This window comes from Motacilla alba, chromosome 3, assembly GCF_015832195.1.
Source record: "Motacilla alba alba isolate MOTALB_02 chromosome 3, Motacilla_alba_V1.0_pri, whole genome shotgun sequence".
NCBI classification, from domain to species: domain Eukaryota; kingdom Metazoa; phylum Chordata; class Aves; order Passeriformes; family Motacillidae; genus Motacilla; species Motacilla alba.
In genome coordinates, this window is record NC_052018.1 from 94623117 (window position 1) to 94650550 (window position 27434).

The 27434-nt window shown below is 38.4% G+C and overlaps 1 protein-coding gene across 1 annotated transcript; it reads left to right on the top strand.

The window, feature by feature from the left end:
* The first annotated feature begins 700 nt into the window (after positions 1–700).
* LYPLAL1 (lysophospholipase like 1) lies at positions 701–27434 on the top strand. Its single transcript, XM_038131047.1, has 5 exons — positions 701–918; positions 5127–5226; positions 16091–16260; positions 26459–26574; positions 27178–27434. The coding sequence occupies exons 1-5, from the start codon at positions 834–836 to the stop codon at positions 27415–27417; spliced, it is 711 nt and encodes a 236-aa protein (XP_037986975.1). The 5' UTR covers positions 701–833; the 3' UTR covers positions 27418–27434.

The window sequence follows — 27434 nt, forward strand, 5'->3', positions numbered from 1 at the left end:
CTTGAACGTTCTGCTCAGGGAGGTGGTGGAGTCACCATCCCTGGATGTGCTTAAAAAAAGACTGGATGTGGCACTTGGTGCTATGATCTAGTTGAGGTGTTAGAACATGGGTTGGACTCGATGATCTTAAAGGTCTCTTCCAACCCAGAAATTCTGTGATTCTGTGTATAGGTTACCTAAAAGTGCAAAAGTAAGCTCCTGCTCCTTATATTCTTATGGCAGTTCAGTGGAAACTAGCAAGAGCATCAGGATAGTTGTGCTCAGACATGGATTAAGGTCGGACAAGTTGCCAAATGTCGGCGGGACCTTTTTCATGGTGCTCCTTGCAGGTCCTTCAGTCTCTGCAGCGGCTCGAAGGAGCGCCCAGTGCCACCCGCCTCCCCTCAGCTCTCCTGCAGCCAGGCCTTGCCCTTGAAGGGCTGCTCCTGGTGAGCTGCAGCCCGACACCTCCCCGCACACGTTTGCCAGGAAAATCCACAAACGCCAGACGTTCATGTCCAAAAAGGAGACAGAGGAGTCTTGCAACTTAATTCCAATAAAGGCAGGGAGCCCACTGGAGCACACGCCCGCAGGGCTTTCTCTCTCTCACCTGTGACACCAAAGGGGCGTATCGGTCCCTGTCACAGGGCACTGCTAAATACGGCGTCTGGAGCCAGTCCGCGCTGCCTGTAAACAAGCTTTGCTAACCCAGCGCAGCGCCTGGAGTGACACATTTCCTAGCCCGGTTCCAGCAGAGCCCGAGGTGCCTCAGCAGAGGAGCGGGGGGCGGACACAGGGCGACGGCAGTGCCGGAACCGGCAGGGCTGGCCCGGAGGAGGAGGAGAGCGCTGGGCATGGCGGCGCCCGCAGCGCTACAGCGGAGCGTGGTATCCCCCGCGGGCAGACACACCGCCTCCCTCATCTTCCTGCACGGCTCAGGTGCCTGCTTTCCCTCCCTTCTCTCGCCGCTGCCCGTGGGAACGGAGCGCTCCGGGGAGAGGGTGAAGCGGGCAGGGTCGGCGGTGCTGCGGGAGGGGGGCGGCGGGGTGGGGTGGCTGCGGCGGCCGCGGGGACGGCGGAAGGGCTTTGAGGTGACCCTGTCCCCGCGGCTCTGCCCTCCTCGGGCCCGCGAGGTGGAGGCGGTGGGCGGCAAAGCCGTGTGCGGGTGCCCGGAGAGGATCCCACAGGGACGGCGCCGGCTCACGCCAGACCGAGTTCCGTGAGAACACATGCGTTCCGCACGCCTCAGAACGTGCTCAGTTGGAAAGGACACATCAGGATCATCACAGGCCAACTCCTGGCCCTGCACAGGACACCCTGAGAGTCACACCGTGTGCCTGAAAGCACTGCCCAAAGGTTCTTCGACTCTGTCGGGCTGCCGGGTGCTGTGACCACTGCCCCGGGGAGCCTGTTCCAGTGCCCAACCACCGTCAGGGTGAAGAACCTTTTCCTGATACCCGACCTCACACTTCGTACCGTTTCCTCGAGTCCTGTTACTCCCTAAATTGCCCTTCTCAGAGAGTAGCCTTATGGGGAGGATGACTTTCACAGTTAAAGTGTTTCTTGCTGTTTTAAAATAGGCATCAGGGTACTGTTGGCACCCTTTAAAAGCCAGTGTTCATTTACTGACTTCTGATTATTCACAAGGGCCCTGTCCCTGTCCAGACAGGCTTCACGGCTATGCTCTGCAGAGGGAAGTTCCCTACATCAGTGATTGGTCTGAGAGCAGGAGGGGCGCATGTGTTTTGTTGGGTTTAATTCCTTAAAAGTTGTTTCTAATGAGCTAAATAGCAAGGTACAAGTGACGTTAAAAAAAAAAAAGAAAAAAAAAAAGAAAATAAGAAAACCAGTAATCTTAGGTCTTTGCTAGATCAAGGCCTTGAGAATCGATACTACTGAGCTGGCCATGTGCATATGGCATCATGCTCAACACTTTCCCTGTCTTTTGCTTACTTTTGCTTTTAGCTGGTGCTTCAGTTTAAAATAGATGAGTAAAAGAATGAAAGTGAGAGAGTTTATGCGTTCAGGTCTCTTGTTAATGCTAATGCTTTAATGCTTGAGGAAATAATTTTCTGTAATGTTGGAGTAGTAAGGGAAGATTATGGTTGGAGGTCGATTCCACAGGTGGTTAAAGTACTCTACAATTTTCTTTTTTTTAATATATTTTATTTTGCTCATAGTGTTTGTAATGGGGTAGTTTTATTGGTTTCTAGCAGTTCCAGAATAGAATTTAAAACAGAAGTTGCCATAGTGCTGTTGCTGTGGGCTGGCCTGTAAACTTGAGTTGTAAACCTTTGTACAACACTTGTGATGGAAAGTGGCAGTCAGATGGCATGAATCCATTTTGTACATAATGCTTGCTCTAGATAAACTATAACAAGTGCAGAATGTAAATGCAAAATGGTATAGAAAAGTATTAGAACAACCCTGGTACTGTACGTCAGATGTAGGTAGAGGTTCCATTTGGAAGCTTGGCAGGGAAGGCAACTGGATATACCAAGTATGTAATAGCTTTTAGGCTGAGGATTACAACTTTGCAAGTTGTAACAAGCACAGAATCATAGGCTCAAAAAGACCTTTTAGAACATCGAGTCCAACCATTAACCAAACGCTGCCAAGTCCACCACTAAACCATGTCCTTAAGTGCCACATCTACACATCTTTTTAATACCTCCAGGGATGGTGACTCAGTGACTTTCCTGGGCAGCCTGTTCCAGTGTTTGAAAGCCCTTTTGGTGAATAAGTTTTTCCTAATGTCCAGTCTACATGTTACATGTTAAATTTAAACTTTGCATAGAAAGAAAACTTGGAAATACAGCCTATATTTGAAAGGAAAGAAAGTCATGTTTTACTTAAAGAGGGAGAAGAAGATAAAACGGCTGCCATCAGTCTTTTTCACTTTGTAAACTGACTAAAAGCAGCATCACCCATCATTTGCTTTTTTTTTTGTAGTGTTCAGAACATATAATACTAAAATTTCAAAAGACCCTGAAAGACTAGCATTTTAAGAGGTCTGTTGGCTTTTGCTTGATGTCACAGTCTCCTCTTCTCCTCTGTCTCCTCCAAGTTCTGTTCTTAGCAAATCAAAATACATTATCTGAGCATACAAGTTCTCACATTTGAGCAGCATTTGGACCATGACAGTTCTTGACACAGAAGGTCATAGTTAAATTTTCTCTTACTGAGTTTTCTGTGACCTTTTCATGGACAAATAGTCTTCAATAACAGTCGAGGTTTCTGAAGATCTTTCTGAAGTTTAAGAGGTGGGAATAAATAATAGAATAATGATTTATCCTATATCATTAAGGAATTTGTAAAGACCTAAGTACCAATTCTGTCATCATTTAGATAGCTGGTTGACTTACCTGAGGGTTCCTTCTGTGCAAGTATTTGCAAGGCCTAGGCCTTGGCTTTCTAAGTGAAAAAATAAAAAAAGAAAGAAAAAAGAAAAAAAAAAAGACAGAAAAGCAGTGTATAGGGAAAAAAAAAAGTGTTAGTTCAAGCCTCCCTAAGATACATTGTTTATAAGTGAGGTGACCAGAGCCTTGAGGTAAGAGGAAACCCTTGTATGTCAAGAGTGTCTGAGAAGAATCAGAGGTGCTTTTGGACTTCAGATCACAGTACTTGCATAAGCAAAGTGCTTGTGGGGGTGTGTTCTGAAGCATCTAGTTTAAGGAAGTAACTTTGATTTTACTGTTTAACTTAGCACAGGGTAAGATTTGTGTCAGTTTTGCAACCCTGTTTTTCATTTGTCACGTGGAGTATTTAGGTCAGAGAACAGTTAGTTCTAGTTATGCTAATTGTGCTTAACAGGAAGAAAATTGCTGGGTTTGAATCCTTCTTGCTTTCTGTTTTAATTTTGAAGATACATTAATTATATTTGTAAATAAAAACCATCTGAATTTTGTTAGAGTCCTTAAGAGCAGATTTTCTCCATTGGGGAATTATAATAATTTTAACAATGGATTGGTATATTCATATGGCATTGTTCAGATGAGCCCAGGTAATGTGCCAATAAGCCTGGCTAAGGACAGTGGTATTTTTTTCTTTGGTTTTGGCCATTTTATTGAAAAGAATGGGGTGAGTTCTAAAGTAAAACCAAACAACTTGAGCTAAAATAATATGCATTATTTAATAATGTTAGTATTTTGAGTTGATAATATGTGGGAACCTCAACTTCAAGCAAGACTGAAATCCTATGGCATGAGTGGCAGTAGTGAAATTCCAGTTTGCTGAGCCACCACTCAGTTTTTTAGGTTGAACATCCTTCCTACTGTAAAATATATTCTTTGATGGACTGGTTTGCTTAAGCTTGAAGTATTGTGTTACACTGAGAACTTAATTGTGCCTGCTCTTGAGAGGGGTGGCAGTGAAATTATGGCTGAAGATACAAGTGGTGCAAAGACAAGCTGTAGACACTGTCTGGTGTGTATATGTATATTTATTTAAAAGGAGCAAATGTTATCTACAGAAGAATTAATCCTGTTTGTAGTACTTCAGTCTGCAGGGGTTTTGGTTGCAGGCTCTGTTGGTAAGACTAGGAAAAAAACAGATTGGGGGTGAATCTCAACTAGTTTTCAAACAGAACTGTGTGGTTAAAGTTTCTTTAAGAATCTGCTAGATATTTTAACTGAACCCATCTCTTTACAAATTGTCTTTTCCCATAAAGCCTATGTGCAATGTTAGCATAATTCAATGTGAAGATCTTTTTTACTGGGTTCTGAAGTGGGTTAACATAAAATTCTCCAGTAAAAGTAATTAACTTTTCTAAGGGGAGCAACAGTTATTTTATGTCACTTTTTAAGATGTTCCAAGATTTTTGTTTATCACTTAAGAGCAAATACGGTAAACTGTAAATAAGAGAGTAAGACACAAGTGACCTTGTATCTGCTTGGGAGATGCTTAAGTCATTGGATGTAGTGAAGTATTGATTAAACTTATGTTGTGGCATCTCTTAAGTAGTCTTTTTCTAGGAAGTTTTGAATTCCTTGGAAAGGAGATTGATGTTGTTCTAGAAAGTCCTGTTTTAGCATTTTAGTACATTAATTTCATGATTTGAAATTAATTGAATCTGAAGTATATTTGACATTGTATAATTTTCCTGCTAAATGCACAGAATAATTCTTGTACTCTTCTGTGTGATACAGGTGATACTGGCCAAGGAGCAAGAGCATGGATAAAACAAATTTTGAATCAAGACATGGCATTCCAACATATAAAAGTAATTTATCCAACGGCGCCTGCCAGGTACCATTTAATATATTGCAACTTTAGGATTAAGTTCCTCTGTTCCAGTGCTATAAAATACAGTTCTGGGTATTAGTACAAATTGTCTTAACAATTCTTTCTTCTTTCTCATGTATATGATTTTTGACAAAACTGAACTCAACCATTCATTGTTGTCCAGGAACTGTGATTTTAAGTGGTTAAGACTCTAAATGATTCCCAGAAGTCACAGCCTCTATTTGAAATTTGGGTATTGTCCTCATAGTAGCTTTCTATTTCCTTCATATAAATAGATGATCCTGCAGTGTGTGTTGTAGGTGCCTTAGAGAGTCATGATCCAGATCACAATCCTACCCATAATAGCTCCCACATATTAACTATTAAAATACTGTGTTGTATAAAATGCCAGGTTTCAGTACCAAAGGTGGTCAGTCTTTTTGGCAAGTAGGATGTCAAAGGTCCTCAACTCCTGGAGAAAGGACTGGGAATTTGAAAATGCACATTACTTCTTGTTTGAATCCTGGTCCAACAATTTCAATGAGAATTGAGTTCACCATTTGCTGTGAGCTCAAGTCTTGTTATTAAATGACACTTTGTATTTGGTGATAGATGGATATATAGATAAAAAACTTTTCCTGCAGGAATTTGAAAGTTTATGCGGTCAAACCTAGAGGGTAAAAGTTGGACACCTACCCCCATAGCTATCCAAAGGTAATATTAAATACGGAATATATAATTAATTACATATATTATGTATATAACATATATTAAATATATAATACTAAATTTCAGAGGTGTTTAATTTTTCTTAATACAACTTTTTTAAGGTGTCTGTGGCTCTAAGTTAGGAAAATGTTTCCTTGAAAGGTAATGGGGTTGAGTTTCTTTCTGAATTTGTGCATAAGTGTGGATGAATGCTGAACGGAAAAGGAAATTGTGACATAGACTTTTGAGGTACAGAGGTTTCAAAGTCAAGAAAAAATTCTTGGAGGGTATAAAAAAGTATAATAGCAGATTTTGTCTGGCACTCGCTAGTACATGAAAAAAAAAACCCTTTTCCTTGAGCCTGTATATTTTATGGTCTACTTGGGCAGGAAAAGCAGCTGAGAGATTGTGGTGAATGTACTCGCTGTGTTACAGAAAAATCAATCCCGTGAGTGGAAGCTTTTGAAGCCTTGTGTTGTGGGTTAGCAGGGAGTGAATCCTGTTTTCTGTAAATAATGTGCTTGTTACTTCACTGATGGCAGGCTGAAGTGATGCTAGAGTTATCTGTGGCACATCACACATGCTGAGGGGTTCCACTGTTTCCCTCCCAGCACAGCAGATACTGTGGAAATGCAGGAGGAGCTGCTCCCCTGGGAAATTATTTTTCTCTCTTCTCTTACATGGAGCACCTCAGACCACATCTGCTGGGCTGGTGCGTGACTTTTCCATCCCACTGCACTTATGAGGTCCAGTCTTTTTCTTATTTGCTCTAGTTTCTTTGGGTAACTACAGATGTAAACGATGTATGAATGATTAACCAGCAACATCTCCCGATTCAAATGAAGGAATTTGTTTTTATCCTACAACTTCGAATTTCAGTACTTTGCTAAACAGGTGGGAAAATGCTGTTGTTATTAAAATATGTGAACAAACAGTTTATTTCACTCTCTTTTTTTCTTTAAGTTGAAGTTACTCTTGTTCTTTTCTAGAGCAGGTAGAGTCATGTGTGAGCTGATTCAGAAGTGGCTTTTAGCAAAACAGAAAAGTTGTATATTCAAAGAATATAAAATACCCACACTCTTTGTCTTTAACTGGCAAAGCACTCTTGTGTATAGCCCTCTGTTGCTGAAAAACAGCCCTAGCTGACACAGTAAAATAAAACAGATGCTCCTAAGCAGCTTGCCACTGTTTGCAGCAGTGCTGAAGTTTGTGATGATACATGTCATTGGTTGAAACCATAATAACAAAGCATTTACAGATCTATTTCATATTGTTTTGGTATTCAAGAACAAACCACATTATGCTTTTTTGAAATAGTTTTGTAAGTCTTCCTTTCTTTCACAGAAAATAAAAGCAAGGCCTAGAACTTCTGAACTTGAATGGCTGACATTAAAGTAATTAAACTTGAGTATATATGTTGATTTTATTTATGTTTATATTTATATGCATATATATTTTGATAAGAATTCAAAATGTTTCTGGCAGCAGGGGAGGAATTCAGCATCCTTGTTAATGAGACCTATAGCTGGGTGGTTATGGACATACAGATCTGCTGAGAAGATTCTGAAACCAGGTTCTTTGCCCACACAGAGGCTGTGGAATGTGCTGGCTGAAAGTCAGTCTGCTGAGAGAGAGCCTCTGTGGGTCTCTAACCGGCCCCTGCACTGTCAGTGCAAAACTTGACTGCAGGTTCTTTTGCTGAGGATGAAATCAAAGAAAAGCTTGAAGCTTGGCAACACCCACCTAGGGTTGGCTGATGTGCTCTTCTGGCAAAATACTGTTAATGTGGATGTACTTCATGCTCTGAGCTCCTGTCTTTTCTGGGATAACTTAGCACATGCACAGTGAATGTTCTCTGTCAAAGTAGCTATGCCAGTAAAAGCAGGTTTGATGATATAACAACAAAGCTGGGGGCTTTGACAGGATAAACTGCAGATCGGGAATACCTCCTCATATTTTTGATGGAAATTAAAAGATCCATAGATATACATTCTTCGTGTCTGTTCAATAGTTTTGAGAAGCTGTGGAATTCACATTTTTCAACACAACATGGAATTTTTTTTTTTTTGTGAAGGATGGATTTGGGTTATACTTACGTTTTGTTTAGATTTTATCCCAGGTGCTGAAACGTGCATATTTTTAATTTGTACAGCATCAGAGGTTTAGACGTGTTTTGATTCAAGAGTCAATGTATTCAAAAATGATTTTGGAAAACCAGTCCAGCATATAATCGGGAAGAATTCTGAAATATGTTCTTTGGCTTCACTAGCATTGATTTCGGCAAACACTAAAGAAGATTATGGGTAAAAGCAATGGAATGTTACTGAACTGCATTTTATAAAACTGTTTTTATGAAACTGTTTTTTACTCTTCTCTATAGGGCTTTTTAAAAAGTCACACTTCTTTTTTTAAAAGAGATTTACTTTAATAATTTTTGTGATATTCAGGGTTTGTGCAGAGAACAAACCTGATGCCCCCCGGACAGGCAGTGTTTACAGCATTTTGTCTCACTTATTCCCTATCACATTGGAAAGTGCAAATGAGTCTCATATTTGGTTGTTTCTTGAGCAAACATAACAGAATGTGGATAGTTAAATTTACAGCTAAAAAAGAAAAACTTGCAAAAATACTAAGTAAATTGCATATGGTAAAAAGCAGGCTTAGATAAAAATGGAAAAAATATGTGGATTTGAAGACTTGATGTGATGTAGCGAGAGTACTGACACCTGAATTTGGAATATGTTTGGAAATTAGGTGCATTTACCTGGGAAATACAAATTTTGCTTTACAAATTAAAAGTTTTACACTTGCTTGGAGGTTTGGGGCTTTTTTTCTGTAATGTACTGGGATACTTGAAAATGAGTAGAGAAGATGTTTTAACTGTGTCTAGCTTTCTGTCAAGATTAGTACTTCTGCGCATAGATTAAACTTGTTAAACACAACAGAATTCTATTTTCTCTCCATTGTAATGCTAATATATATCTTTAAAAAAAAAAAAACAAGCTCAAATTAGAGCCCTAGTAGCTGATGCAATCCCTAAAGCCACGTCTACACTAATAGTTTTAAAGGAAAGGGTTTCCTTTTTCCCTTTTTATTTGGGTCAGGATGCCTACAACTTTAAATACTGTTTCAGCTGCTACAATTGTGACTTAAACATTAGGTTTCTATTGAGTTTCTAAATCAGAACTGAATACCACCCAATTTAAACTTTTTTTCTTTTTTTAATAGAAAGTGATAGTTTAAATTGGCATTGCAGGAGCTAACGTGGTAAATCTAAAACCATTTAGGCTCTGCTTGTTTTAATACATATACCTTGCCTTCTATAATTCCCTGAAAAAATCTAGGCCAAAGATTCTTTGCGTTGTCTTACATTCCATTCTGACAGTCCTTCTCCTTTAGAAGTCAGAAAATCAGCTATAAATACTACTTTGGCCATTTTATGGATCTTCTTGACATTCGCTCAACAAACCTTTCTGTGGGATGTAAGTCTCTGTGCAGAACTTGTTGTCTGGGGTGTGGGGGCCCCAATTTATTCTAATTTCCATTATCATTATGTGGCTGGTAAGGACTAAAAGGCCCACTACTCCATCTTTTCTCCTAAATTCACATCTTTGCTCAGCTCATGGATGGAAATGAGCTTCATCTCACCATAGTCCCCATCTGGCTCTCTCACAAAACCACCAGACAGTTTGGCACCACTCAGCTCCTCTGGCAGCCTCTGCCTGTGAGAGGCCTCGGATTGGAAAAGCAGCAGGGGTACTGCAGCTCGGACTTGAGATGGATTGGATGGGAGTGTGCACAGTGCCTATCATACTGTTTTTGGCTCAAGCAAATGTTATTAATCCTTGACTTTTGTAAGCCCTAACCTCATTCATAAATTTAACACAAAGGACTATTTTTTAAAGGTGGGAGCTTGAGGGAGAAATGGGAAAAGTTTGGGTTGGTATCATGGGCTGGTTCTTTCATCCCCTTTAAGTAGAAATTCAATGTGTTCTGCATAATAATGCTTGAAGTATGTTTGGATAAACTTTGTATTTTCCTTTTATTTCCGCTCTGGAATTAGGTGCGGAAAAATGCATATATCTAATGCTTACAACAGATGCTAAATAGCACATGGGATGCACTAAACACTTGTCAGAGATAACTGTAGTCATGCTTGCGGAAAACAAATTAGAACACGATGGAAATAATCTTGGATTTCTAATCCCTTTTACTGCATTGTGCTCTTAGGCATCCTTCATCTTGTTTTTCTTCTCTCAACGCTTTTCCGGTACAGAAGAATTGGAGACAGTCATTTTTATATCACCATTCCTGCAAGCAGTTGTGGATTTCTAAGTTATGTGCCATTCTGTGCTCTTACTTTACAGTCTTTTCAAAGGTTTCTGTGCTTAGCTAGTGTTATTCATCCATCCTCAGTGTTGTTTGCCACCAGCTTGTGAAAGATGCCACTTTGAATTCCAGAGTGCCTTTCAGACCCCGTAATGGAGAACTGATGCAGATTGGACCCTGGTTTGCCTCTTGCCACTTTATTTCAGTGAATTTGTAAGGCAGCCACTATTGGTTGCTGAGGAACTGGCAATGTGTATTAAAGGTCTTTTATGGTCTTTCTAACCATAGAATTATTGCTGTTCTCTGATTAGTACCAATCCTCAGAATTTACACCACTCTCTCAACAAAAAAAAAAAAAAAGAATCCCCCATACCATACAACAAAATCAAACCAGCATACACACAAAAACAAAGAAACATAAACAAACTTAATTTCTCCCACTGAGTTTTATGCCAGACTCTATTGCAGCTCCCTTTGTCTTGAATGAATAAGATTTGTCTCAAGTAACAAAAGCTGTCAGCATAGTATTTCTTCAGGTAACCATTCTGTACTGGCTCAGTCAGCTCTCATTTCAGACAATGTGCATCCAGAACAACTCTATCAAAAGTATTTGCATGTGGTTGAATGAACAGGCACAGCCTTCTCTGGAGAACAGCCAAAATTGCTCCTCATGGAGATGACTCTTGCCCTCCTTTTGGTATTTTTTTTTTTTTTAAGTATAGTTCTAAGTTAAAGCTGCTTGAATTTTGGACACATCATATGCTCTGTTACCATACCACAAAGCTTCATTTTTAAGATATGCTGACCCTCAGTTTTAACACAAGATGTACCTTGGACTAGAGTTTCTGATTTATACTTCTTATTTGACTAGCTGGATTCTCTGCTTTCCTCTCCATTTCTTTTAAAATTTGCTTTCTGCTTCAAGCAGACAGTGGGAATTAAAAAGCATATTTTGGACCTAAATTTTCTATTGAAATATAGTACTGAAATTCAGCAGTGAAATTATACTATGAGGGAATAATGAGTAGGGAGTAATATGCTGACTAGGGAGTAATATGCTTTCATTCAAAAAACCTGCCATCAGCTTTAAGAGAGTCAAGACTTGCTTCTAGAACCACTCAATATTTTGGATTGGAAGGGATCTTTCAAGGTCATCTGGTCTGCCCCCAACAGTGAGCAGGGACATCTTCAACTAGATTGTGTTGCTTGAAATTCCATCCAGCCTGTCCTAAAATGTTTCCAGGGGTGGGGCGTCTGCCACCTCTATTCAACCTGTGTTGGTGTTTCAGCATCCTTTTTGTAAAAACCAGTCTTCCTTATATCCTGTCTAAATCCAACCAGTTTAAATTGAAGTCATTCCCCCTTTTCCTGTTGCAGCAGGTCCCACTATAAGGTGTGTTCCCACCTTTCCTGTAGGTCCCTTTAAGTACTGGAAGGCTTCAATAAGGTCTCCGTGGAGCTTTATCTTGTTCAGGCTGAACAAACCCAACTCTCTCAGCCTTTCTTTGTGGGAATAGGTGATCTGATCATTTCTGTGGCCCTCCTCTGGACCTGCTCCAACAGGTCCATGTCTTTCCTGTTCTAAGGATTCCAGGACTGGATGTAGTTCTCCAGCTGGAGTCTCAGCAGAGCAATGTGGAACTACTGTGATAGTGTGCCTTGTAGATTTTTTCAGAGGGGTGCGCAGTCCTCTGAAAGACAACATTACAATTTGAAAGGCCCTGCCTCCTAACTGAGAGGAGAATGGGTTTGGGAAGCAGGAAAAATTGAGGATTTCAGTAATTTTTTATTTTTCTTTGTCTTTATTTCAGTCTTGAAACCCAACTTCACTATAAATTTCCAATTCTGTCTGACATTTCGGGAAGTTCTGTCTGGAAACCTGTAAGCCAGCACCAGAGGTCTGGGTTTATGTGTTTGCTAATGCAGGGTGATCATGGTGCTGAGCATGAAGACAGTGATACAATCGTGCATCAGGAGAAAGAGTTGGGGGAGGAATACTTGCCATTTATCAATGTGCTGTCTCATTTAAAGCAGCTAGAACTGCTGGCTTGTCTTCTAACTTAAAATGTTGGATAGGGACAGTGATTTATTGGGTAATGAACGAAACCACCTGTAGTTTCATGTGAATCACTATGCTAATAGCATCATTTTGGAGATGGAATTTGCCGTGGTTTGAGATCTGACTTTGAACCTTGTGTTGCATCATTGGGTTGCTGTCCACTTCTGTTAAGATAATTTCAGACTAGCTGGCACAATACTAAACATGAGTAAGAAGGTCTAGAGGATATATTCGTGCTTTGGAAAGGTGGAGATAGATGGTGTTGCTGCTACCTACTTTTCATCATGTTTTCTTCATTACTACACAACTCAGGTTAGCAGAAGCTAATCTGTCTTGAGTTTGTAAAATCTGTAATGATAAGTATTGCTTTGAAACTTTGCAGTGAAATCAACAGTGAAAACTATTTCTGTTTGAGATGGAAAGGATGATAAGTACTTACAAAGATACTACAGCATATATTTTCCTTTTAAGATATTGAAGGGTTGTGTAGGATCTTCTTGAGACTGCACTCTCATGCAAGAGGTTTATTTATCTGCAACAACACCCTTACAAATAGGAGCTATAAAGGAATCAGGAAACATGATTTAGAGTGATTTGGGGATGTTGGGAAGCATTTTAAAGATTCTAATCCTCCTAATACCTGCAGTTTCTTAAACAATGTTTGATACTAGCCATGTCTCCTTTGCTGTCCATTCTCCTAACTTAAATGTTAAGAAAGAAATTCATACAAATTGAATTTTCTTTCAAGTGTCTCTTATAAATGGATACAAGTTTGGAAGCTTGATCTACACAGAGAGAGGATTCTTGATTCTTGTTTTCTTATATGGATTTGAATCTTTTATGTGCTCCAGAACAAGCAAAACATACTCACACACACCCCTTAAAACCAAATAAGAAAAAATGTCCACACAGCTTGGGGGACTCTATATTTTCATTTCCACTTTCAACAGCACACAGTTTTAGGAACACAGGGCTTTATTTCTAGTATCATTTTTAAAAGAGAATATAGAAAGTGAGGTACAGATGGACTGATGGTGTGAGTTTTAATTAAACTTAAGAGAGCAAAACAAATTCCAAACTTAAAGCTGATTATTTGGTCTGACATAGTTCTTAACTGACCGTGTTGATGTTGTTGGGTGGAGTTTCCACTGCACTCTATTTTTTGTTTTTGCATATTTCAGTCCAGCTTCTCATGTCACTGTAGCATAGGGATTTTTTTTTTCTTTTTTGTGGTTTAATTGTATGAAAAAAATTGGTGCTGTATTCTTGGAGCTGTACCTATGGTTCCATGCCAAACATATTTGTTTACCGTGGTAATGTCTGAGTTGTAGTGTGCCAGCTAATAAAGGGATTATTTAAAGAAAAAGGTGAATGACTAAAACAGATGTGCCAGTTGGGTGAACCATTAAAAGAATCTTACTTCTCAGCTTTATGTAAAGGTTATTTTTAATGCATTTCTGAGAAATCAAGAGTGCTTGCAAGGATGTTTCTGGGGCAGCTGAAAGCCATTTGTCTGTTTGCTTGGGGGTCTTTTCCTGTGGGCTTGAAATATGTTGGTCTTTCATCTGTTCTATGAAGAATTAGCAAAAACAGGGGGTAGAAGTCCTGAGTTTCAACATCTGATCAAGTATTATAATCTCATGATGAATTTTGATCTGTTTTAAATGTCATGAGCTCGTCATTTAGTTGTGGAGAAACATGTTTAAATATTTATGGAATGTAAAAGTAAATTGCTGTAATGCAGTATATGTATGTATCTATGTTCCATATAAATCCTGGAGGTTAACCTGCTGTAATAATAAATCCATGTCAACCTGCTGTAGTAATACTAAAACCTTTCACATCTTTTCTTATACAAATATTAGGTACTCTGACTTTACTAGAAAATTAAGCACTCTGGCTGCTAAGCATTTTAACCAGGATTGATGTAAAAGTGTTTGAGAGAAGCTAAAATAATGGATTTAATGCTGTTAACTCAGGCATTTCATCTGTTGTACAAGTGACTTCCAGAAACTCCATTGATTCTGCTCTTGATAGATTTGACAGGAATGTCTGCTCTTAGAAACTGACTTTTGTGAATTAGATATTTGCAATCTTATTTCTTAGGTGTTGATCAATTCATTTCTGGAGAGAGAATTCCAAAGAAAAGACAATCAAGAAAGCAAATCATTTTAATACTATTTTTTTAAACACACATTTCAGTTGCTGGGTATACAAGATTTTTCCACTGAATTTCCTTTAATTTTGGAGTTAGCTTTTTAATAGACAAGTAAGGGCTACCTTGAAAACAAATAGCTCAATTTTTAAAATTCTGGTGCTTGAGTATACAGTTTGTTTTGAATTAAAGAAATGAGGGATTACTTAAGGCACTCAACCACATACTGTATGGCACTTTCCATAACAGTACATTTTAGGTACGCTAAAGCTCTGCTGAAAAAGCTGAACTTGTAGCGTTTCTATTTTTACCTATCTGTTGCTGTTTGTTGCCTCTTTCAGTATATTTTTCTTACCAATTTTTAAGTCATGGGCTTTTTTTTTTGTGTGTGTGTGTGTGTTCAGGACAACAGGCAGAAGAAAACCTATGTTCTCTCATTTTATACTTTTATGACTGAATAGTCCAAATAGTATTATCTTGAACACTCATCCTAGTGGCAATACTGGTTTAGAAATAGCTGTTTGCATATGTGAGGCCTCTCTGGTGTTAATAAAGGCAGAATTTGTTCCTTCATTAAGAATAACTGAATTCGTGGCTTTCTCATTTTAGGTTAGTTGTGGCTTTGTTTAATCCTAGCATTGAAAAAATTCCAGAGACAGCACAGAAGTCAACTTTAGCGTTTTCAGTGTGTTCCCATCCAGAAATGTATGAAAAGCTGTCTGTTTTGTGGATGGCGATTGTAATCTGATCTAAGCTTAAGTAAAAGTGAAGAATTTGCCCTGGTTGAACATAGCAAATAAGGGTTTCAAGGGGCTTCGTTTGAGATGATCCATCTCATAGCAGTATGTTTTGTAATATATTGTAGAGCCATTGCAAGACAATTAGATCACCTTTCTTGGGATTTCAGGGCTCAATTAATCATCTTTATTTAAAACCAAAGAAAAGGCTTCTTTGAATTGAAGGTTTCTTGATTATCTAGGATCTGGGCAGCCTGTTGAAGCACTTAAAATAACATTCTGACAACACAGTATTATGGTGAGGAGTATCATAACTCTTGTTTGTGCACTAGTCCAGTAAGCACATGGCATTTCTTTCAGTTATGTTTATGAGACACCTGCCCCATTAAGATGAGGATGGATGTATTTATTTGACAGAAAGAAAAATTGGCAGTTTTTTTCCCTTACCTAGAGGTTCACAATACCCATCCCCTGTCAGTTTTGTCAAGAATTAGGCATTTGAATTCCATAAAGTTAGCTCCTGCAAAGCTGTCTTGATTAGAAGTTACTTCAGTTTGTCGTATTCCAGCATGGATTTCAACCCTAACTTTGTTTAGGATTAAGAACTTCTTGACAGGTTTAAGATTTAAAATGTTTAGCTGACCTAACCAACCTTAACATTGAACTGGCTCAAAATTGCATTTTACATAGCTTCCAAATGTTGGCTTCATTCTTGAAGGACCATGAATTCAACACAAGGAAATGCAATGTGACTGGATGTAAATGGAGTTAGACCTCAGAGAGGTTTATTCTCTCCTTTGCTGGAGATACAGTGATTTTTTTTTTTATTTAATTCATATGATCAAGATATTTGGTCCTGTGCTTGGTTAATCTTTGTTTTCTTTTGTTCCACCACTCTAGGCCATATACACCTATGAAAGGAGCCTTTTCCAATGTGTGGTTTGACAGGTATAAGATCTGTAATGACTGTCCTGAACACATTGAAAGCATTGATTCCATGTGCCGGGGCCTTACAGGCCTGATCAATGATGAGGTTAAGAATGGCATTGCCAAGAGCAGGATACTCATAGGTAAGAGATTTATTTACAATGTGTTTATTCTCATAAGTTTTTAATGGTTAAGAGATTATCTTATTTGAATTTGCTCTATCCTGAAGGGGCATGAACATGGCTTGAAACTGCTGAGCAGCCTTTTCAGTAGCCTATCCTCAGCAATATTGAATCCTTATTTAAACCCATATCAGGTGGAGTAGTATTGTAAGCAGTATCCTCAAAATGTAAAATGTTTTTATTTTTAACAATCATTTGTAATCATTATTTAAAATAGATGGGCAGTGATTTACTTTGAGAAGTACATAGTTTTACTATTTCCTTTAAGCCCTTTTCAAGGATGGAAAAGTACACTTTCCAAAAATGACGTGCATTTTGGAGAATGGAGATGTAGCATATAAATTATCATGAACTTTTCCTTACTGCTCTAATCATTTTGGGTTAAATTAATTCATGCAGGAAAAATGTGCATGTTACATAGGCTGACACTTGATAACAAATGAAGTATTAGCTGTAATAGTTCATATGTGTCTATTTCTCTTTCCACAAATTTCCAGTAACTTTCACAGTACTTCAGTGAAATAGATGGTGAGATATTGAGGCACAGGAGTGAGGGAATGAGAATTCACAAGTCCATGGCTCCTTGTCCCATCTCTAGACCACAAAACTATTTCGGGTTGGGGAAAAAACTCTTAAAGTGGGATCTCATAAATGTATGTCCAGCTAAGTCATGCCATCAAAATCTTGTGTGGCCAAGCCACTACCATTCAGCCTGGTGTGTTTTCCTGGTCTAGCCTCATGTTGCTCTGTGAAGGCCTGTGCTTCCTTTCCCTTTGTGGCCCATTGTGCTGGCTGCAGAGTGTATTGTTTTGAATGGCTGTCAACAGAGTCCCTTTGATCTGTCTTTCCTGTGTTGTTATACCTTATGGCTTGGAAGCAGCTGGAGAAGTGCAGGTGCTTTGCTGTTGCGTGAGCTGAGAGATGCTCTGTGTACAGATCCAGTGTGCTACTAGGCTGTTTTCCTTTCCTCTGTAGCCTTCAAAATTAGAAATAGCCTGACTGCGAAGTATGAAGGTTTTTTCCAAGTCATAAGCAGAGTAAGGAAGTTGGCATGCACTGAGTGTTTCATCCCGTAGATTCTTTGGAAGTCCCCATCTCTGTGTTTGCATTCCTCACATATAAATCAGAAATAACTGTACTTGTTTTGTCACTCTTGAGAGCTCTGTTTCCCCACCTGACAGAGGCTACAAGCTGACATCCTTGTGGTTCAGTCCAATATTTATGCAAGAAACAAAATAGGGCAGCCCTGAGTTACTTCGTCCAAAATACAGAAGGGGACTTATGTGGATGCATAAGGAACTTGGTAGTGGAAAGTTGTGGCTGTACAAGATTAAGTGTTCTTCCACAAGAACTTTGTGCCTTTTCTGTGCTGTTTTTGGTGATTAACCGGTGTGTGATGCAGTGAAGAATGAAACTTAGAGATCCTCTAAGGTCTCTATGCATAAAGGTGACATTAATCGTCCTAGGACTTTGTGCAAATAATTGCCCATCTTCTGGCATTTTTTCTTACAGGAAATTAGAACTTTTGTAAAGGTGCTCTGCAGATTTGTAGTATTCAACCTGGAGAACAGAAGGCTCTGGGGAGATCTTGCAGCACTTTCCAATACCTTAAGGGTCCCACATGAAAGCTGAGGAGGGACTTTTTACAAGGCCATGTAATGATAGGACAAGGTGGAATGGCTTTAGACTGAAATGGAGTAGGTTTAGATTAGATATTAAAAAGAAATTTGTTACTTTGAGGGTGGTGACACACTGGAACAGATTGCCTAGAGAAGCTAGGTATGTCCATCCCTGGAATTGTTGAAGCCAGGTTGTATGGGCCCCTGAGGAACCTGGTCTAATGGAAGAACTTCCTGCCCATGGCAGGGAGTTTGAACCAAATGATCTTTAGAATTTCTTCCAACCCAAACCTTTTTGATCAAAAGAAAATATGAGGCCAAGTCAGTATGTCTGCGCCATACTGTAATGTCCACTCAAAAAGGAGAAATGTGTGACCTGAAATTTTTCTGAGTTTAGAAGATTGGTGTACAGGAGATAATGGAAGTTTTGGTTACTTGCTTAGAATGTCACATAACTAAGTTCTCTCAGATCTTTTTAGATTTCTCTTGGAAAATGTCAGGAATATCCATCTGGTACAATAAGATGAGGCCTAAGGTAACAGATGGTGTGCAGACAGTGGGTTTGTCACTGCTGGTGCCATGGAGCTGGAGGAGGCAGCCTTTGTGAGATAAAGGGAAAAAATAAGGCTTTTATAGCAGGGGAAGCCAGGGTGAAATTTTGCTATGAATTCATAGTTCATTCAGTGCTGTTGAGTCATGTTGGAGATCCATAATTGGTACATATCTTATTATGGAAAACAGAGGCAAAATAGTTGAGAGAAGCAACTGGAGAACTTGGGAGTCTGTGAAGAACAGTGGGGGCCTTTTTGGGAAGGGTCACAGAAACCAAAGAGCAGAGGAGTCATATGAAGGTATTTACAGGGAATGAAATGATCCTTAAAGAGTTAAGGAGAATTGGGTTGAATGACCATTTTGTAGTAAGTGGGAGTTTTAATGACTGGAAAGAAAACAAAATGACTATGAAGAGTGTACCAAGATTGAAGGTTATGGTTTTATATGGAATAGAGGACTAGAAATTACAGGCTGAGGGTGAGTGTCAGATATTGTTGGATGAGGGTGAGCAAGGTGTTAGGCAAGCAGGAAGGTGGGCAGCTGCTGACAGCTCAGAGGTGTGGGATAAGAAGGCAAGATCTGAGAGAACACTGTGCAAAGGTGAGCGAGTGGGAAGAAACGGAGAGCAGCAGTGGGCTCTCAAACACAGAAAATGAGAAGCCCAGCACCTGGTGTTCTGGGGGATGATTCCCCTTCTTGAGCCATTCAGATTTTCCACAAAGCTCAAGATAGTGGGACAGTAAGAGCATTTTCTCTGAAAGAAATTCTCTGAAAGCCTGCATTGTTTGCCTCAATACCTCTGAAATTCACAAATGGCTGCTTGCAGATCAGAGCTCTAAAGCTGAAGATGGAGTCCAGGTTGTACAGTGCCACTCCTCTCTTCCTTATCAAGTTAAATGCTGGTGCAGCCTTGCTTTTAACAGATGCTCTATGAATCTACTTCTAAAGAAATAAATTACTTAGTTTGCTGGATCTAAAGGAAGTCTTACTTTTAAAACATCCGTATTAATTTTGTGACATGGTTTATCTACCCATTCTTATCTCCTAGCAGTTTCATGAGTTGCTTTCCTTCTAACACAAGTCTTTTGAAGGAAATAGCCTTCTGATTAGGCTTTATTTCCCCTGACCTTGGAGGAGGAAGGAAGGGAGACTAGCAGCAATACATAATTATTCAAAAAAATAATTATATAGTCCCCAGAATTTGATAATGGTACTTAATTTTTAGCCAGACATTCTTGTTGAGTTACTCTTACTGGTCTTCCTGGCTAAAGCACTCCTTGTAAATAGTCCTGTAAGTAGGTTTGTATTGACTTTGGAGATAAAAGAGTGTTATAAATTTAGTCAAATTTTGACACTTGGAGCTTTGATAATATTCTTTCTTTAAAAACAGGATGTATTTCTTCTTTATAAATGCCGAAATTCATTGCTAAATTGGCCAAACAAGCCACAGTTTAAAATGTGAGACAATAATTTCTTTTTCTATCTAAAGCTAAATTGGTTTTTCAGGTGGCAGTGGTTTTGTTTTTTGTTTTCTTCTGCTGGTTGTTCCTTTTTTTGGGTTTTTTTTTTAAATGCTTCCGTAGTGACAGTGCCGTGTAAAATAAGTCCACTTCAGTGAAAACTGTTTAAGATTTCAACAGCCTTATTCAAGAGTATGTTAGAAGCTCTTGAAAGAAATGGCCCTCTCATTTTTTGAGCATTTTGATAGGGCTTACTCTAGTCAACTACACTTTGGTGAAAGGCAGTCTTTTTATTCTTTTTTGTTCTTTTTAGTTCTTGATTTAGCGCTGCTTTCCTGCTTTCACAGGTCACTTTTTTTGTAGTGCAGAAATGCTGATCCAAGCACGTTGGTCTCTGCCACCTGTAGTCACTCGTGTAAGCAGCCAGTGAAAATAAACTTTTCATAACAGTCCTGTAGATTTGACCTAATGCCAAAAACCACATGCATGATTCCTGACCCTTTGTGCTGTAACAATAACACAAGACACACAACCACTTTTTGTTTATTGCTAAACTTCTTACATAGCTACTGAACCACGGTGGAAGTAACATGAAAGCTCTGTGCTTTTTGTAAATATTAGCATTTCCTTCTCTCTCAGTGTGTGTGAGAATGGGATGGAGGGGAAATATCTTGGCTTTGACACCCCAGAGAGCGGATCCTATAAATATGTGGAGATAAAAACTTCCAACAATAAATCATTCAAGTGTTGAGCCATCTATTTCACCCACAATCTTGGCACTTTATGCTTTTGGCTTCTAAGCCTTTTGCTGTCACTCATCCTGTCTTGTATCTTCTGTCTTTATTAGGAGGACGTTGTCTTCCAGAGGTACGTACTGCCTTGTTCTTACAGAGGAAATTTATGGGTTTATTTTGCTGTTTGTCTCTGCAATTCAAATGAGATTTCTCTTTCTGTACCTCCCATTTCATGGCTTTGTGGTTTATCTAAATTTTGCCTGAGATGCTGGGCTGAAAGCAGCACTGTTAGTCCATCTGCCCAATAGTACCTGCAACATTTTATTAATTTTCAGTGCATCAGTGTAAATTTGCCTTGCGTTTATACTTTGGGGTAAATGTTTGCTCCTCTTGGTTTTGGGTTTGTTTTTTTTTTTTGTATCTGAACTGACCATGTGTCTCTTTTGGATCTCTGCTACTCTAGTGCACACATCCGGAAGTAAAAAGAAACCTTAACAAATTAATTTTTCTGTTTCCTTCGTAAGTCTTTTGGTAGAAGGTACAATGCTAATTTTAACCCAGAGTAGACCATTACTTGTTACTTTGTTTCCCAACATGTGATGTTGTCAATATTAATGTATCTAAAGACTCTGAAAGATGACACATTCCCAGTACCATGAATGACAGGTTTAGCAAATGATAGTGAAGATTAGGAGTAAATAAGACTCACAGAAGTAAACTAATAAAATAATTTAAAAATAATTTAAAAATAATTTAATCATGATATTGTCATTGCATATAAAATGACTTCTGTAAGAAAATAATTATAAAGTGAATCAAGTTCTGATCTTTTCAGCCTTACCAGGAACTCTGTTGAAGACATGCCCTTACTCATCTTTGATAAATGCCTGAATTCAGTGCAAAATTAAATGCATGGATGGGCTTTTAGAATGCTTGAGAGTTGTGCAGACATGCCACAGGGTACAAATTAACCTGTACTTTCTTCACAGTTGTGCCAACAGAATCATAGGAAAGTGAGACTTCACAACATTTACTATTCCATTGTCATGTGCCAGTGCAGGCTCAGTTCTATTTAGGCAAATCCTTACCATTGTTTTTCTGAATTCTAAAAGATCTCTGCTAAAAGAAGGTTCACAGCTCTGCAGACCAGCAGCTTGTTTCTGTGCATTGCTACTCTTTGCTTTAGAGAGCTATTTTCCACTTTCCTTCCTGTGATTCAGTTTAGAGTCACAAATACTGTGAGCATAAAGGATAGGTTGGTCTCTTCCCTTTTCCCATGTTGTGCAGTTATGCTGACTGTAAAAATGACAGGTAAGTGTTGCAGCAAGGGCACTACTGTCCTCTCTAGAAACAACCAAGAAAACACACTGAGTAAATGAAGCAAGCCATAGATTGGCAGAGTAACATCTTAATAAAAATTGATTTGAGACTTTTCATGGATTTTATTTTCCTTCCAGTGCTAAAAATTACGACCCCTTAGGTACACATGCTGGGTTCCCCTCTATTACCTGTAACAGTTGAGAATAAAATGTAACTGTTTCTGGTTTTACTGCGAATTGAAATGTTAGAAACAATAGTACACTTGTTTTTACAAGAAAGTGGTAAAAGTTGTACCACTTAAATATGCATGTCAAAATGTGGTTTGACTGGTGAGAAAGTTGGGGAGCAAATTAATTCATGTTCCTAACAAGAACAAGTGGCTGAGCCACTCAACGGAAGTTGCCTTTGTTCTTGTAAAGACTCTCAAGTTTGTTGCTCTTGTAAAGACTAAGTAACAACCAGAATAACAAGGCTATCAAAGGTGGAAACTGTTCTTTGCAGTTCTGCTGGTGTGCAAGGTTTGAGTTTGATGAAGTTTCATGAAGAGATTAAAAGGAGAAAATCGCTGCTGTGAGGAAATTCACTTGAGACAAAGCTAGTGTTTGGGTACTTAACACAGGAGCAGTGTTCAGAGAGTTCTGTGGAGAAGGGAGGTTGCTGTTCCACTGGCATTTGTACTCTTTGCTGATATTCATTTGTGAACACTGTTGAATATATATAATACTTCCATTCATTGAAGAAAATGGAAGGTCAAAACAGAAAGTCAGCTTCTTTGCAGATGATGTGTAGAACAAGATTGTGCTGTTACCGTTAATAGAAGGTAAATCACAAAGTCCCTAGGAAGAGGGAAAATAAACTGGAATGTAGCTTTAGGGAGAAATTCTTGATAATAAACTGATTAAAGCAACTCTAAGTTGAAATACTAAAAAAGGAGAAAATAAGAATGAAAAATGCCGTGAGAATGGAATGAAAAGGAGGCTAGAGTATGTAATTTATTGTAATAATATCAGAACAGGCCAACAGAATTTCTGACTGTGCTAGTGTAGCCTTATACAACAGAAGAGTGGTTGTCTTGTGCTAGGCAGGCACAGGCACTGTGTGCTGGAGGACTCATTTCTTGCCACTTTGTTACCAAAGCTGCACTGACAAATGGGGAAAAAATACAGGAAAGATGAAAAACAACTAATAGAGAAAAACTAGTGAAGAAATATTGCTTAAAACAAACACCCCAAACTACACCCCTGCACCCAAGTCCAAATCCTAATCTCGTCAAAATCTGGGGTTTAGCTTCTCCTGTTCCTTTTTTTCTTCAAAATTTGTGCACTTGATATGATTCATAACAATTTTTTCCCCATGGCTTTGATTTCTAGTATTGCAAGCAGCTTTGAGCACATGTTAAAGTTTTACTGAAAAGCATGAAAAAGTGATGTTTGTTGTTTCCTAATTTCATAATCATTATAACAAATGGACTAAGGCATTTTACAGTCAGGTCTGTATGATTCAGGATGCACTTGGCAATGTCAAACCTGTGTGCTAGAGAGCTGTTTTTTCTGTGAAGAAGATTGAACAACTAAAGAACTTTCTGAATTCAGGAATTGCCACTGAAGTGATGCATGGGGGAGAAGGCAGTTTTTAGCATTCTCTTATGTATAGAGGACAGGAGATACAAAATAAATCTTTCTGCTGGATAATAAAGTTAGTCTTTTCTGAGATGCAAACACAGACATTGTTAGACAAAGTATAAAAAAACAAATAAAGCTAAAGTTTGACAACAGGTAAATACTTGGTTTCCTGAACCCCGTATAATGTTCAAATGTCATCCTAGACCAGATTATGATTTCAGGCAAATACAAATGGGAAGCAAATTAATACAAAACAAGGTCTTATACAAAAATGAACTGGAGTTTTGTTTAAAAGGCTCCTAGGGCCATTTACAAGGAATATTTTATCACTGAAAAATGGCAGCTGTGGTGAGGATTCCTGTTTCATTCAATCAGGAATAAATTCTGTATAAGAAATTCAGTTTCTGTTCACATTGTGTTACATCATCCTGTGCCTGAGATTACCTGAATTTAGTTACAGATTATATTCCAGAAAAGAATGTTTTAGTTTTAGTAAAGTATTGCATGGCAGTTTCCTTCTGATTCAAGTTCTTTAATTTGGAAGTGTGACAATTGTGTGATTTCAGCAGATCTTTCTCAGCTGTCAAGGTGAGTCACAAGCAGCTTTCTCCTTATTGCAGTGGGGTATTACCTAAAAATCAGCATTACACTGAAGCAGATTTGAGATCACAAATGCCTCCTTGAGTGAACTTTCTCTGCAACAGGAAGTGTTTTACATAATTGAGTATTTTGTGCATGCTCCCCTATTAGTCTACACATAAACCTCCTTTGTGAGTCAGGGAAGTTAACACAAAGAATTAGGTGCTTTCTTGAACTGGCATCCTGAGCATTGTTGAGCTAACCCTGTTTAACTGTTGTGACACATTAATCACAGTTCTCATTAAAATAGGCAAGAGGGGAAAACTGAAAGTGAATGTACTTCTAAATTTAAGACCTACTGGCAAACTCTGAACTTTTATGCACAGTCTTTGTGTGCCTTAGAAGTAGATTGATCTTAAGTAGAGAAGTAGATTGGTGAAGGCCTTGCTGTGTTCTGCCCATCTAAGGATGAAATGTTGCTGTGTCATTTTGATTTTGTCTAACACTCCTGACACGATCTGCTTAGCAGTTCTGTACAGTTCATGTATTCTTCATGCTTCATGCTGAGATCATCTGTATACATGTACTTCTGTGTTTTGTTTACACTGTCATTTCATGCATTTGCTTTGTGTAATATCTTTACCTGGCTTTTATTTTTCCTTCATCCAAAATTTGAATTCTTTTAGAAGTTCTTTACTGAGAATGTCTTTTATGTGTTATGTCAAACATGCACATATACTGAAATGGTTCTTTTAATTGAAAAAAAATAGTCTGCATCTACAAATGCTTATTCAAATTGTTGTTTTTGAAGCATTTAGCATATGGCATTTACTCAGAGATTGTTGTGGTATCAGGTGATAAACTTCAGGTATTCCCATGCAAATCAAATTCAAAGAGCTAGTCCTTTGTATTGCATTTTCTTGTAGTAGTATGAGCCACATAAAAGAACCATTACCTAATATTCTTCTAAACAGAAGGTGACTGCATTGTCAAAGACTGCTGGTGAGTAATTGCAGACAGTATGCCAGATTGTGACTAACTGAGTACAAAATTTTAAGATTAAATCATTTACAAACTAGTAATGACTTTTCAATGCAGCTTTTCTTCCTGTAATCTGAAATATTTAAAATGGACTTCATTTTATTTGTTGACAAAGCATTGTCTGTATTTATTTGTAAGCAAATGCAAAATGGTCTCTTAGACTACAAGTGCTTCTTTTGGGGTTTGGGGATGACAGCATTCTTCAGAATGATCAAAAGGAAATGAAATAACTGATCAGATTTTGCATAAGAAAATAAAGGAAGCTTCACTGTATTCATTATCTGGATACAGTCAATATAATGGCCTGTGTACTGTGTCCTTGTGAAGTAATGTGGTAGTCTGGATTTCTTTCCTACTGAATAAGCATTTGTCATATAAAAATCATCCCTGAGGAATTATCTTCAGTAAGGAATTTGTGTAGTTGAAGAGACATATGGACCACAGAAGGCCATTAATTAAGAAATCCTATTAGAGCTCAGGGGGAGTACATTGCATTTGTTCCCTATCTATTGTATGTCCCAAGGTATAACAACAAAAATATCTTCAATGCAGTTTAATGTGAATGCTTATTGATTATGTAAAATAGAGATATTTCATGTGTGAATGCTGCTAGCTTAGGGGAGAAATAACTTGAATACAAAAAGCAGTGAGAATTACCTGTTCACAGAGTTTTACTTCGTTAATGTCAGAGTATGCATGGCCACAGTATTCAGCTATCTGGTAGGGACCATACACAAATGGCTTCTGAAGTAAGATGGCATGATGGCATTTTTTGTCTTCTCTCAGTGATGAATCTTCAGCACTGCTTTAGCTATCTATTATCTTAATTGCATCATGCTTTGATTTAAACCTCAAGCTATGCCACATAAGGTTCAGGTTTGATGTCAGAAGGAATTTCGTCACAGAAAGGTTGTTAAACTTTGGGATGAGCTGCCCAGGGAGGTGCTGGAGGCACTGTCCCTGGAGGTGCTCAAGAAATTACTGAATGTGGAACTTGGTGCAATGGTCTACTTGACAAGGTGGTGTTGGGTTATAGGTTGGGCTTTATGATCTTAGAGGTCTTTTCCAACCTAAGTGATTCTGTGATTCTAAAATCTTTGTAACCTTTATGCTACTCAGGATGGGGTTTTTTGTTGTATTATGTATAAAAGAAACAAGTCTGAAGATAATAAATTGTACATTGGGTTACAAAGAGTTATAGAAAAATCTTTGTTTCTTTTGTTGCATCCTAGGAGGCTTTTCTATGGGAGGTGGAATGGCAATGCATTTAGCCTTTAGGTTTCATCAGGATCTGGCAGGAGTCTTTGCCTTGTCCAGTTTTCTGAATAAAGACTCTGCTGTTTACCAGGTGGGTGTGTAGTAGATATTATAGAAAACATGCTTAGTCCATGGAAAACATGGTGATTAAAATTCAATATACATGTTTATACGTCTGAGGCAGTTGATTCACATTCTAAACTTATGCCATTTCTGTGAAATAGATAACCAGAATATTAGGAGAGTGAGGCTTTAAAGCTGTCTTTAAATAATGTTTTACTGTACTTTTTTTGCACAGACAGTGCAATATTAAAGTGTAGAAAGAGATTAACAAATGAAATGCTTTACTAGTTGTCCTTAATTGTTGAAGAGTCTGTGTAAGCATAAGTATTGCTTTAAAATGTGTGATGCATTATAATACTCACAAGCTCCATTTGCTGTTGTGAGTTTTTTTCTGTTTCTCTTATTTGGAGAGGGGTATAGACTTTAAAGTAAACCCTATCATTTGCCAAGAGTTATTGTATTGGAACTTGAAGGGCAGTTTTTTCCAGTATTTCCTTGTTTACTTCTATAGAGATAGTACAATATGATCCCTAAAATGTAGATCAATAAGTGCAATAATTGTCACCATTTATTGTAAATATTCCTTTTAAATTTTTGGCAGTATGTCTGACAGTGTCTCCTTTCCATCTAGGCTTTGAAAAGAAATGAAAGTGCTCTTCCAGAATTATTTCAGTGCCATGGAACTGCTGATGAGCTAGTTCTCTACTCATGGGGTGAAGAGACCAACAAGATGTTAAAGTCTCTGGGAGTATCAACATCTCTTCATACTTTTCCAAACCTCAATCATGAGCTGAACAGAACTGAAATAGAAAAATTAAAATCCTGGATTTTAAAGAAATTGCCTGTTGAAGCACCAAAGGCAAATGAATAAACAAAGATCCAGCCTCA